The following is a 14,631-nucleotide window of genomic DNA, read 5'->3' on the forward strand; positions in this document are numbered from 1 at the left end:
GGGTCATCTTCTACCACTTTCCCAGACCATAGAGAGTTGGATGGGAAGTGGAGCAGCTGGGATTCAAACCGGCACCCATATGGGATGCTGGATTGGAAATAGAGCGGCCCGGCCCTGAACTGGCGCCCATATGGGATGGTGTACTACAGACATCAGATTTACCTGTAATGTCCCGATGCCAGTCCCAAAATAAATAAATTTAAAAACAATCTTCCCAATTTTAAAATGAATAAGCTATCATCTCAGGAATGGTTTTTTCATATTCAGTTGATAGAATGAGTAGTCGTTCACTAACCCTTTACTGATATCTTTCTTGTAATGGGTATTTAGGACCATGATATATGAAATCACCCTATTCTTTTTTTCTTTCTATAGGTATTTGAAGAAAGAAGAGCTCTGCTTGGAAAATGGGTAAGCATTTAAAATATGCCTATTTCTGAATTATATGTTTTAGTCTGTTCCTGCTGCTATAACAGAAACCATAGACTTAGTGGCTTAGAAACCACAGACTTTTATTTTGCACCATTCTGGCTGCTGGGAAATCCACAATCAAAGTGCCGCAGAGTCAGGGTGTGGCGAGGGCAGTCAGCTTCTTGCTGTGCTGTCACATAGCCAGAGAGGAAAGGGGTCTCTGTAAGCGCACTACTTGCTCCTGACTTGATCACTTCCCACAGGCCTCGCCTCCTGTTGCTCACACCCCAGGTTAGGATTTTGCCACAGTCAAAACAGACACAAGCATTCAGTCTGTAGCACAGTCACAGGGCCTGGGGACTTGCTCATTTCCGGAGAAGCATGACTGGTGCTTTCTGAATGAATCTGTTAAGGTTCAGTCAGGGAAACAGAAGTCATATGTCATTTCAGCAGGTGTAATTTAATGAAAGGGCTTGGTAAAATGAGTAACGGAAAGCAGTAAAGACAATAAGGGCACACTGAGGTTCTGCGGAGATGGAACTGCAGGAAGCAGCTGTCATGAGCTTTCTTGGGACCTCAGGAGCTCAGAGGAGGACCTCCAGCCCCCTGGCAGAGTCAGGCATCTGACGTCACAGCCAGCCAATTCTGGCATAGCTGAGGAAGCATGGTGTATGAGGAAAAGTGGGACTGAGAATTCACTGGTGCCACCTGGGTTTTCTGATCCTGGTGCCGACAGCCAAGTGCATTGCTTCTCCTTTGGTATTCCTCCAGTGCCTCCCTTCACTGGCAGCATCTGACAGGGAGCCAGCTGTAAAGGGAGAAATATGGTTGTACGTGTCTAGAGCCCCAGCCTTCTATACTCACAAAACAGAGTAGAGAAAGCTGGATTTGGATCTTAAAGACAAAAGCTCAGTAAGCAGCACTGTTGATCCATTTTGCTAATAAGCCTCCGTCTACACCCTTGTACACACACTAAAACTTCCATATGAGAACCGTACAACTTAATGCTTTTACCTAACAAGATACAGCTATCCTTTGTCACAAATGAGGACTTTCTAATTTGTTACTCAAATGGGGAGACACAGAGTCCCACTGGTCATTGCCCATCCCTGGGTGACAATCAAAGTTTATCTATAAGTAATATTACTTATCAAATTCCTTTACAGTCCCAACCGTTCAGTATTTTCTACTATCCAAGAAAATTGAAAACATAGTCATAGAAAACTTGCATACAAATGTTCATAGCAGCTTTGTTCATTGTCAAGTGTAAACAATCCCAATGTCCGTCAACTGATGAGTGAATAAACAACGTATGGTCTATCCATATGACAGAATATTATCCATTGAGAAAAAGGAAAGAAATTCTGACATGTACTACAACATGGTTGAACTCCAATGATGTTGTGCTCAGTGAAGTTAGCCAGACACAAAAGGACACTATTGTAAGATTGCACTTATATGCAGTAGGCAGAATAAGCAAATTCATACCCAAAGAGAAACAGGTCACCAGGGGACGGATAGGGACTTATTATTTAATGTATCATAATTTCAGCAGTTTGAATGCACTTAATGTCAAAGATGAGTGCACTGACAATAGTTAAAATTGTAAATTTTATGTTTGTTTTACCACAATTTTTAAAAGTAAGGGTTAAAAAAAGGAATGGAGTGATATGTACATGCTAAAACATGGATGAAGCTTGAAAATATTGCACAAAGTGAAAGAAGCCAGACACAGAAGCTACATACTATATGATTCCATTTATATGAAATGTCTAGGATAATCAAATCTACAGAGATAGAAAAATATATTAGTGGAATCCAGGGAATGAGGAAGAGAAGAATAGAGAATGACTGTAGTGGATAAAGGGTTCTTTTGTGGGTAATAAAAATGTCCAGGGATTGGATAGTTGTGACGATTGCATGATCTTATGAATATGCTAAAATCAACCAATTATATATTTTAAAATGATGAATTTTATGGTGTATGATTTATCAACTTTTAAAATAGATCCCCAAAACCCTATAATTGGGTTTCTCTAACATGATTATGTGTTATCTCAAGTATCTTTTCTTTAAAGTGTCAGGTCAAAGCCAGCTTCCTTGAGAGAGCATCTTTGCCTGGAATATGACCGGAGACGGATGCCTTCTTTTTTTACCTGTTATTGAAACTCATCTTGCTAAAGACTAACACAAAAATAACAGGTCTAGTTATTTTTATTTATGTTAGTTTTTCACCAGAACTCTTCTCTGTTGTTCTTTAAGCCCCAGGCTAAGGATATTTACTAACCCAAGTTTATATATATATATATATATATATATATATATATATATATATATCTGGAAGGATGCACAAGAAAAGGGGTAATCATTGGTTTCCTTCAGGGAAGAAAATTCTGAGCCTGGGACATGATGGAAATAACTCTTTTCACTGAATAGTCCTTTAAACCTTTTGATCTTTTTAATCATGTCAATGCCTTATTTGTCAGAACAGTATTTTTCAACCCTGAAATTTAATGAAAAAAATACCAAAATCTAAAAATATAGTTGTTTTTCCCATTCTGTTTATATTTTTAAACTGACTTTGCATCTGTTCCTAACAACTTTTAAAGAGCTTCATTTAGAATAATCTATTTTTGCACTATCATTCTACTTAATATTGTGGAAATTCCTACATTAATACAAATGTCCCCAACTTACGATGATTTGACTTACAGTTTTCTGATGTTGTGATGGTGTGAAAGTGATATGCATTCAGAAGAAATCATACTTTTTTAATTGTGAGTTGGGGTCCTTTTCCAGGCTAGCCATGTGTGGTACCATACTGTCCTGCAATACTGGACAGCAGTAGCAGCCCTAGCTCCCAATCAGCACTTTTGATCAAGACGGGAAACAACCCATGCTCTTCCACGTGCTCTTGCTAAGCTAGCATGTTCCCTAGGTTAGGTGTGCTGTGTGCATCTTCACCTTACAGTGTTTTTGATTTACAATGGATTTATCAGAGTATAACCCCATTGTCAGTTGAGAAACAACTATAATCAGGGTTGCTGTTTAGCCAGTACTGGTTAACATGGCTTAGCAGCTTCTGCCTGTTTTGATTAGTTGGTTGCTTTGTTGGTTGTTAAATATTTTTTAGTATTATTCTAAATAAAATGCAGGATATTAAAACTTTTAAAAAGATCTTGTTTAGCCTCTTGACCATTAGCTATAGAAACATATTTGGAAAGGTCACTATTATCTGTCTTCTTCAAGAGAATAACCCACAGAGGAAAGAGATGGTTTTTACCTATTTCTTTTTTTTAAGATTTATTTACTTATTTGAAAGGCAGAGCTACAGAGAGGCAGAGGCAGAGGCAGAGAGAGAGAGAGAGAGAGAGATCTTCTATCCTCTGGTTCATTCCCAAATGGCTGCAACAGCCAGAGCCGAGCTGATCTGAAGCCAGGAACCAGGAGAGTCTTCCTGGTTTTCTATGTAAGTACAGGGACCCAAGGACTTGGGCCAATTTCCACTGCTTTTCCAGGCCATATCAGAGAGCAGGATTGGAAGTGGAGCAGGCGGGACTCGAACCGGTACCCGTTTGGGATGCCTGCACTGCTGGCACGGCTTTACTCACTACACAACAGCACTGGCCCCTCTACCTATGTCTTATTTTACAATCCTTGATACTTGCCAGACATTTAATAAACATTTTGTAAATGAATAAATGGAAGTGAGCATTTGGCACAGTGGTTAAGACGCCTCTTGGTATACCAGCATCCTGAATCAGAGTGCTTGAAATTGGTTCCAGACTCTGGCTCCTGACTCCAGCTTCCTACTAATGCAAACCCTGGGAGGAAGCTGATGGTTCAAGTAGTTGATTCCTCCCATTCTGCCACTAACAGAGACCTGGATTGAGTTCCTGGCTCCTGGGTGATTAGAGAATAAACCAACAGATGAGAGGTCTTTTTGTCTCATAGATAGATAGATAGATTGATAGATAGACAGAGGTAGATAGATACATAGATATAGATAGGTGAGTACATGATACTCTTTTGTTTTTCTCTTTTGCCCAAAAACAAACTTATTCTTTAAATTCACTAAATCATATGATATCTTGATACTCCCTCAAAAAATGAATGAATTAGGTTTGAGGGGGAGATTTCCAAGTTACCTTTACTTATGTTCCTCACACCATTTTAGCTTTAGATTTTTCTTTTGTTTGTGTACTTCGTGAGTAAGACATTGATAGCATCGGAAATGCATTTCCAAAAAAAGAAATGAGAACTAAGGATTCCCATGTTTTTACTTGGCATTAGTTGGGATTTTCATCATGGGGATCAAGTATTGGTTTTAAAGCTTAATGTAGGACAATAATGCCCCCTTATCCATGGGAAATCTGTTCCAAGATCCCCATGGATGCCTGAAGCCATGGGTAGTTCTGAACCCTATGTATGATGTTTCCTTCTATACAGAACTATCTGTGATAAAGTTTAATTTGCAACAAAAAATAGAATAATTATAACAATATTTTGTACAATGTATGTGCATGTGATCACTTTCTCAAAATATGTTGTTGTACTATACTCATCTTCTTTCTGTGAGTAAGTAAAACTGCAGATAATGGAACTGTATTTAGAAGCAGTCATAAGAAAAGGACTGGAAAGGGAGAGGTGAGACATAATCCATGATATGAATCCTATTCAACAATGGAGAATCCAGAAGCACTTTATATTTGGGCACAGAAAGTAGTTTTTATTCATACAGTTACCCATGATTCTGTCTGATATTCCAGATAGTAACAAACAAACTAATTAAAACAAACTGGAAAACTCTTCTTCTTTACTGTTTCGTGCTTCTACTTAATCCCTTTTCTCTCCAATCTTTTCTGCCTGTTAGTCCCTTCCAAATCAGTAGAAAATATCAGCAGAAGCTTTTTTGTTTAAAGGAAAGCATCTCAGGATGAGCATTTTGGCACAGCAGGTTAAGCTGCCACTGGGATTGTGCCTGGGATTGAGTCTCATCTCTGCTTTTGATCCAACTTCCTGCCAATGTGTCTGGCAGGCAGCGATGATGACCCAAGTACTTGGGTTCCTACCACCCACGTGGGAGACCTAGATGGAGTTCCTGGCTCCTGGCTTCAGCCTGGCTGAGCCCTGGGTTGTGGGCATTTGGGGAGTGAACCAGCAGATATGTGATTGTTCTCTCTCTTTCTCTTTCTCCATCCCCATCTACTATTTCTCTTTCTCCATCCCCACTACCCCATCACTCATTCAAGTAAGTAAATAACTTTAATGACTATAAATAAAAGAAAGCAGCTCAGCCTTTCGTTCAGCTTCTACTGTGTTGTTAATAGAAATAATAGTTCTATTGTAGAATTTTAATAAAGTAGATGGCATCTAAAAAAACCCGAGTCCTTTTTTATTTGAGAGGGAGAAGAGAAAGACTGAAGTCAGGAACCTGGGACTCAGTACAGGTCTCCCTCTTAGGAAGCAGGATCCAACCACATGAACCACCACCTGCTGCCGCCCAGCATCTGCATTCGCAGGAGTTCGAGTGGAAACCAGTAACAGCTGTGTCAAATGCCTGCCCCTTTGAAGAGGAAGTTTGTGTTTGGTTCTGTATGTATCTATCTGAGACTTTCAAAACAAAAACATATTCATATTTCAATTGTGAAATTAAAATTTTTTTTCACAGGCAGAGTGGGCAGTGAGAGAGAGAGAGAGGGAGAAAGGTCTTCCTTTTCCGTTGGTTCACCCCACTGATGGCCGCTGCGGCCGGCGCACCGCGCTGATCCGATGGCAGGAGCCAGGAGCCAGGTGCTTCTCCTGGTCTCCCATGGGGTGCAGGGCCCAAGCACTTGAGCCATCCTCCACTGCACTCCCAGGCCACAGCATAGAGCTGGCCTGGAAGAGGGGCAACTGGGACAGAATCCGGTGCCCCGACCGGGACTAGAACCAGGTGTGCCGGCGCCGCAAGGTGGAGGATAGCCTAGTGAGCCGCGGCGCCGGCCTGAAATTAAATTTTTGATAATAGGATTTGGAAATTCAACCAGAGTAAGATGATACAATCAGTAAGGAAAACAAAAAAGGGAAGTAGCAGTGGTAGCTTTTCTTTTCATCTCTCCCCTTACTAATCCCCCCTGACCATGACCCTTTTCCTGTCATTCAGTGTCGGGTGGGTGGGACCTGGCAACTCCAGCCATCCTCCTCACTTCCTGAAGCCACAGCAAGAATCCTTGTAACAACCACTCTAAAAATAGGACGTTCACAGTTATATTGAGCCAAGCGAGCCCTATAAAATGGTATCCCCCAAGATCAAATCGTGAAGTGAGGTGCTGTATCTGCTACTAGAATTGGAGAATAATGATCCTAAATGGTTCCCCAGTCTCACTTACGGGATCCCTGGCTACTGTGTGATGCGTGTTTTTACTTGAAAGATGGTGCAAGAGGTGTCGGAGATTATCAAATTCCTGCACAGTGAACTCTTCCCTGGTTGTCTTCTCTTTGCATTATTCCCAGCACCTTCTGAATTCCAAAGGGATTCCCCCTGCTGTTAAGCATCCTTCTGAATCATCTACACACCTTGAATTGGTAGGAGTTCAAGGAATGCAAATTCATTTTCCATTAGCTTAAACAAACACAATTAGAAAGGAAAATCCCCCGAGGCAAGGAACACCTATCAAAGCTAAATATAAATTACCTTTGACCATTGCAATCAGAGAAAGAAATGAGAAACCAATGTAATTATCTTTTTAATCTCTAGAGGAAAGTGTTTTAATGTTTTCTTTTATAGACTTCCTCAGTATTTTATAATCCTAATATTCTTTTATATCATTTTAAATCATTCTGTAATCTGAGCCCGTTCTCTTGGGTGTCAAGGAAAGGTGGGTTAACCTCAGTCAGTGTACTTTCCTCCTTCTCAATACGCAAGCATGGCAATCTGGTGCTTTCTATTTTAGTTTTTGCACATATCTTTTTTTAACATTGATTTAACCCACATACATATGATTTTCTTATAATTATATATTTTTTAAGATTTTATTCACTCATTTGAGAGGTAGAGTTACACACAGAGAGAAGGAGTGACAGAGAGAAATATCTTCCATCCACTGGTTCACTCCCCAACGGCTGGAGCTGGGTTGATCCAAAGCCAGGAACCAGGAGATTCTTCCAGGTCTCCCATGTGGGTGCAGGGACCCAACCACTTGGGCCATCTTCCACTGCCTTTCCAGGCCATAACAGAGAGCTGGCTCGGAAGAAGAAAAGCTGGGACTTGAACCAGTGTCCACCTAGGATGCTGGTGCCACTGGTGGAGGCTTAACCCACTATGCCACAGTGCTGGCCCCTACATAGGATTTTTAACATCACCATGGCATTTCATAATAACAGCTGCCATTTCTACAATAAGTCATGCAGTCAATTAAGAATTTATTTGAGTTTTCTTTTGTACTTTATAAAGAGAACAGGTTTATTTTGGCTTACCTTTCTGGAGGTTCACCAAGATGGGACGGTCCTATTGGTGAGACATCTGGTGAGTCCTTAGGTGGCAGTGCATCATGTGACAAGGGGGACTGCATGTGTGTCGATATCAATGTGGTCTCTTAGACATCATGGGGGCTCCATCCTTACAATCCAAGCCAATCAAGTCACTTCCCAAAAGCCCCACCTTCAGACAACCAGGACTAGATTCAATCCCACCCTCTTGGTACCATTAACATAAAACTTTGGGGACCGGCCGGTGCCGTGGCTCACTTGGCTAATCCTCTGCCTGAGGTGCCAGCAACCCAGGTTCTAGTTCCGGTTGGGGCACTGGGTATTAGTCCCAGTTGCTCCTCTTCCAGTCCAGCTCTCTGCTGTGGCCCGAGAGGGCAAAGGAGGATGGCCCAAGTGCTTGGGTCCCTGCACTTGGGCATGGGACCGGGAGGAAGTACCCGGCTCCTGGCTTCAGATTGGCGCAGCGTCAGCCGTAGCAGCCATTAGGGGAGTGAACCAACGGAAGGAAGACCTTTCTCTCTGTCTCTCTCTCACTGTCTATAACTCTCTCTGTCTCTCTCTCTCTCTCACTGTCTAACTCTGCCTGGCAAAAAAAAAAAAAATTCTGGGGACCAGATCTTTAACGCATGGGCCTTTAGTGGACATTCAACATCCAAGCTAATCTCCAATCCATAGTAGTACATCTGCTATGGTATGTGATCCTGACAACCTTACAATGTTTATAGAATTCTTTTTAAGAATTTTTTTATTTATTTGAAAGGGAAAGAGAGAGAGAGAGAGAGAATGTATCTTCCATCTCATGGTTTACTCCCTAAATATCAGCAATGGCTGGAGCTAGTCCAGGATGAAGCCAGGAGCCAGGAACTCCATCCTGGTCTCCCACGTGAGTGGCAGGAGGAGCCTAAGTACTCAGACTATCCTGTTCTGCTTTGTCAGGCATATTAGCAGGGACTTGGGTCCAAAGCAGAGCAGCCAGGATTTCAAGTAGCTATGGCTTTAACCCACTGTGCCCTAACCCTGGCCCACTTAATTATTCTTAATGTATAAATAGAAAATGAGGCTGAGATAGTTCTAATGAGTATTAAAAATAATAGAAAATTGGGAATGAGACACCTAATATTCTTCCAAAGCTTCCGTTACCCACTCCTAAACTCACCATTAGTTTCTTTAGCCGATCTCCTACTGTTAGGTGTTTTGAGTTATCCCTGACTTCTTACAGTGAAAATAATCATTTCATGAAAAAAACTTTTGTAACTGTTATCGTCTTGTGTCCCCTTGTAGTTTAGTCTCTACAGTCACATTGTACTGCCCAAAGTAATTTAAAAAACTAATTCCTATCTTCATTTTGTCTCTTAAAGAAAAATCACAGGAGGCCCAGTTCAAACTCATAACAGTACTCCCCAAATCCCCTTTCATTCCACAGTTCTCTCGCTGTAAGCTGCAATCATAGCAGCTGTGAACCTCATAAGTGCCAGAAGCCAAAACCTCACACCTCCCCCTTAGTTCCCTTATAGATTTGGCTTCCTGGCGTTGATCCTTCCCTTATCCCTAGCCATTCTGATCTGGTTTCTCTCCATTTGTTCTCCTAAGAATCCTTCTCAAAAGAGCTGGGAAAAAAATCTCCTTTTGTGGGAGTTAGAGCTATGGGTTGTGCGAAAACTGACAGAAGAAATCAGAGAGCACTCTTATGTGAATTGATTTTATTCCTTTGGTATTTGTAGTACAAGTGTTAATTCCTTTTTCATTTTAGTGGCTCCCTACCTTTGAATAAAAATCTCCAAGGAGAAGTTTGTGGGTCATTGAGGAGATCTCTAATAGTGGATAGCTTTAATTAAGAACAGAAGGGTGGGCCGGTGCCGTGGCTTACTAGGCTAATCCTCCGCCTGCGGCACTGGCACTCTGGGTTCTAGTGGGCTCTGGATTCTGTCCCAGTTGCTCCTCTTCCAGTCCAGCTCTCTGCTGTGGCTCAGGAAGGCAGTGGAGGATGGCCCAGGTCCTTGGGCCCTACACCCTCATGGGAGACCAGGAGGAAGCACCTGGTTCCTGGCTTCGAATCGGCGCAGCGCGCCGGCTGTAGCGGCCATCTGGGGGGTGAACCGACAGAAGAAAGACCTTTCTCTGTCTCTCTCTCACTGTCTAACTCTGCCTGTCAAAAAAATAAAAATAAAAAGCATTAAAAAAATTAAGAAGAGAAGGGTGTTTAGCACAGTGTTTAAGATGCTCATGTCCCATATCAGACAGCCTGGATCCAGTCCTGCCTCTCCAGCTTCCTGCTCATGTGCACTCTGTGAGGCAGCAGATGATGGTCCAAGTACTTACATCCCTGTCATATGCATGGGAGACCAGGGTGAAGTTCCTGGCTCCTGGCTTGGCCTAGTCTAGGCATGGCTATCTTGGGCATTGGGGTATGAACCAGCAAGTGGATGATCTCTCCATGTCTGTCTCTCTTTCAAATAAATTTTAAAGAAAAAAAAATTTTTTTGACAGGCAGAGTAGACAGTGAGAGAGAGAGACAGAGAGAAAGGTCTTCCTTTTTCTGTTGGTTCACCCCCCAATGGCTGCTGTGGCCGGCATGCTGTGGCTGGCACACTGCGCTGATCCGAAGCCAGGAGCCAGGTGCTTCCTCCTGGTCTCCCCTGCAGGTGCAGGGCCCAAGCACTTGGGCCATCCTCCACTGCCTTCCTGGGCCACAGCAGAGAGCTGGCCTGGAAGAGGGGCAACTGGGACAGAATCCGGCGCCCCAGCCGTGACTAGAAGCCGGTGTGCCGGCGCTGCAGGCAGAGGATTAGCCTATTGAGCCGCGGCGCCAGCTAAAGAAAAAATTTTAAATGCATTTTGTGACCATAACAAAGTTTATCTGTCATCAGATTTGAAAAGTTTAATTTTTTACTTTATATGCCTTTTCACATAGTGTATTTGATGATTACAACTAGAAGTCATTCTAAAATCCTGATTAATTTATAATAGCTATCCTAAATATCTATATGTGACATGTGATACTCACAAATAAAAATACAACTAGCCTAGATTTTCCTGTTTTCTCTTCCCTAATGGGTTAGGGAAGGAATGAGAGATGCAGATTTCTGGTGAAGTGGCTCACTCAGCTGATGGGAACTGTTTCCTTAAAAGCCTTTCTTTCAATTGGGCTGGTCAGTCATTCCTTGATGTCGAGTAACCTCTGGGGGAAAACTGTGCAGTAGCAAAGCTGTTGTTGGATGTGCCCTGGATTCTTTTGGCATTTACTCCCCCTCTGGCACTCTCTGTTCCAAGCCCTCCTCAATCCACACTTCCTTGCCTGTCATATCAGTCATTACCCATTTCTGCAAATATTTAACCCATTTTCTTTCCCCTTCTTAGGGATAGTTGCACATTGTGCCTTATCTCTAATTATCAATGCAAGAATTCATTTCTAGTGTTGAGTTTTAAGCACTAATGAGCTAATGTAGAAACTATTCTGAGAGGAGCTGCCCAAGTGCCTTCTCTTAAAGCTATTTTACAAGTACATATTTTCTCGGTTTGTGCATATGGCCAGCTCCCAACTTACCAGTCTTATGTAACTGCAAGTTCTTATGTCAAGTGCATCTCCAAGTACACACCCAGGTTCTGCAGATGCTCCAACATGTAAGTATGAGAGAGGTCAGGTAGGTGGCAAAACCCAGAATTTATTAGTCAAGGAAAGAAATACATAATACGCGTTAGAAACAAATGACAAACTTGCTTTTGATGCCCTTCCTATCATTTCCTCATAACAAGTCTCTGCTGTGCGACTGCACTTGGAGCTTTTTGTGTTTTGTTTCGTTTCTCCAGTTTGACAAATGGACAGACTCTCAAAGGAGAAGAGTCCTCACAGGCCTGTTGGAGCGTTGCTCCCTGTCACAGCAAAAGTTCTGCTGTCGAAAGCTTCAGGAAAAAATTCCAGCAGAAGCTCTGGATTTTACCACCGAGCTTCCAAGGGTGTTGTCTTTATACATCTTTTCTTTCCTGGATCCCCGCAGCCTTTGTCGTTGTGCACAGGTAAAGTCAAACGAGTGGCCTGCGACATGTTCTAGGAGCAGCTTTAAGAAACTCTGAAATGTGAATTAAGGTGGAGGGGGGGGGAGGACAGAAAAGCCACACATGTGAGGGGGCTTCAAACTATTCATGGAGGGTGCCATTAAAAGATAGGTTTAGGAGCAGGTGTTCTGGCACAATGGGTTAAGTCACCACTTAAAATAGGAAGAAGCAGATGATGGCTCAAGTACTTGGTTCGCTGCCGCCTAGGTGTGAAACCCAGATAGAGTTCCTGGCTCCTGGCTTTGGTCTGACTAAGCAGCTACTGTTGCAGACATTTGGAGACTGAACCAGCAGATGGAAAATTCTCTGCCTCTCTCTCTGTCTCTCTGTCTCTCTCTCTCTGCCTCTCTCCCTCCCTTCCTCCCTCCCTCCCTTGCAAATAACATCTCAATCTGAGTCATGAAAGATGGCATTTCACAATGAGACTAAGTATCCTACATGTTTTAGAGACATCTGCATTTCTCCTTCTGTGAACTGCTGTTCATTTCCTTTCCTCTTTTTTAAAACCAGGTTTTTGGAGTTATTTTTTAACGAGAATCTTCTATATCAGAGAAAGCATGGGGAAACAAGAATTTATCCACTATTGCTGGATCAATTGGTACAACAGCCATGGAGAGTGATTTAGTAGCATTCAAATTTTAGATAAAAATTCCCTTTGACACAGTAGCTTCACTTTTTGGTTTGTTTGATGTCCAAGTAAGAATACTGCAGCATTGTTTGTAATAGCAAAAGGTTGAAGTAACAAGAATGTCCACCAGGAGGGGATTGAGTAAAGAAATTTTAAAAATCTGTAAGTTGTGTTATCAGAGAAAAAAGCAAATGGTGCTGGGCATTTGGCACAGCGATTAAGACATGACTTGGGCTTTTCTGCACCACCCGGCGAGGGGTCCATACAGCGTAACTTAAGGGGAAGTCATCACAATTCTGGAGCCCTTGATGTCCTGCAAGTGAAGGAGGAGGATGTCCTCAAATTCCTTGCAGCAGGAACCCACCTAGGTGGCACCAACCTTGACTTCCAGATGGAAGAGCACGTCTACATCATAAATCTGAAGAGGACCTGGGAGGAACTTCTGGTGGCAGCTCATGCCTTTGTAGCCATTGAAAACGCTGCTGATGTCAGTGTGAAATCCCCCAGAAACACTGGCCGGAGAGCTGTGCTGAAGTTTGCTGCTACCCCCGGAGCTACTCCTATTGCTGGCCCTTTCACACCCAGAACCTTCACACTAACCAGATCCAGGGAGCCTTCTGGCAACCATGGCTTCTGTGGTTACTGATCCTAGGGCTGACCATCAGCCTCTCACAGAGGCCCCCCCCCCTTTTTTTTTAAAGATTTTATTTATTTGAGAGGTAGAGTTACAGACATTGAGAGGGAGAGACTCCAGGTTTCCCATGCCAGTGCAGGGGCCCAAGGACTTGGGCCATCTTCTACTGCTTTCCCAGGTCATAGCCAAGAGCTGGGTCAGAAGAGGAGCAGCTGGGACTCGAACCAGCGCCCATATGGGATGCCGGCACCACAGGCAGAGGATTAACCTGTTGTGCCACAGTGCTGGCCCCACAGAGGCATCTTATGTGAACTTGCCTACCATTGCTCTGTGTGACACAGACTCTCCTCTGCACTATGTGGACATTGCCATCCCACGCAACAACAAGGGAACCTATTCAGTGGGTCTGATGTGGTGGATGCTGCAGCACCAGCAGTGGGCGCTGCAGGACCCAGGAGGTTCTGTGCATGTGTGGTACCACGTCCCGTGAACACCCTTAGGAGGTCATGCCTGATCTCTACTTCTATAGAGATCCTGAAAAGATTGAAAAAGAAGAGCAGGCTGCCGCTGAAAAAGCTGTGACCAAGGAAGAGTTTCAGGGTGAATGGAGACGCCCAGCACCTGAGTTCACTGCTGCTCAGCCTGAGGTTGCAGACTGGTCTGAAGGCGTGCAGGTGCCCTCCCGGCCTGTTCAGCAGTTCCCCACTGAAGACAGGATTGTTCAGCCCACCACTGAAGACTGGGCTGAAGTGCCCACTGCTTAGGCCACCGAGTGGGTAGGAACAACCACTGAGTGGTCTTAAGCTACTTTTCATGGTCTCTGAAGCAAATGTGGGAATGAGGTTGAATGGAAAATAAACACCAGTGTATACAAAAAAAAAAAAAAAAAAAAAAAAACCAACTATTTGGGATTCCCATATCTGATACTGGAGTGCCAGGATTTGAGTTCCAACGTCACTTCTTGTCCAGCTTCCTGCTAATGTATACTCTTGGGAGCAGCAGTAGTGGATGAAGCACTTGGGGCCCTGCCACCCACATGGGAGACCCTGAAGTTGGTTCCAGGCTTCTGACTTCAGTCTAGCGCAGCCCTGGCTATTGGGCACATTTAGGGAATGAACCAGCAGAAGGAAGATCTGTGTCTGTCTCTGCTCTGTCTACCTTTCAAATAAACAACAAAAAGCAAATATGCAGAACTGGCCTACCATTTTGGAAAGAAAAATAATACATTCATATTTGTTAATATATGTCTCAAATATTTCTGGAATAACATAGAAGAAATTGGTGGCAGGGGTTACTTCCAGGCTGTGGGATAGGAATGGGAGAGAAACTCACTTTTTTACTGTGTGTGTCCCTTTGTAGCCTTGAATTTAGTGTTAGTGTACATGTATGACCTATTTCAAAAATGAAATAATTTTTCAAACAGCAATCTAAATGT

The 14,631-nt window shown here is 43.1% G+C and overlaps 1 protein-coding gene across 5 annotated transcripts in view; it reads left to right on the forward strand.

The window, feature by feature from the left end:
* The window catches only part of FBXO16 (F-box protein 16), a 65,665-nt gene that overhangs the window by 19,191 nt on the left and 31,843 nt on the right, over positions 1-14,631 (forward strand). For 4 of the 5 annotated variants that reach the window (XM_070068246.1, XM_070068247.1, XM_070068248.1 and 1 more), the window contains exons 4-5: positions 376-411; positions 11,689-11,895. In XM_070068246.1, the coding sequence (XP_069924347.1) occupies positions 376-411; positions 11,689-11,895 (243 nt within the window). The remainder of the gene's footprint in view (positions 1-375; positions 412-11,688; positions 11,896-14,631) is intronic. The other variant, XM_070068250.1, reaches the window with a different exon arrangement.

Source organism: Oryctolagus cuniculus, chromosome 2, assembly GCF_964237555.1.
Source record: "Oryctolagus cuniculus chromosome 2, mOryCun1.1, whole genome shotgun sequence".
NCBI classification, from domain to species: domain Eukaryota; kingdom Metazoa; phylum Chordata; class Mammalia; order Lagomorpha; family Leporidae; genus Oryctolagus; species Oryctolagus cuniculus.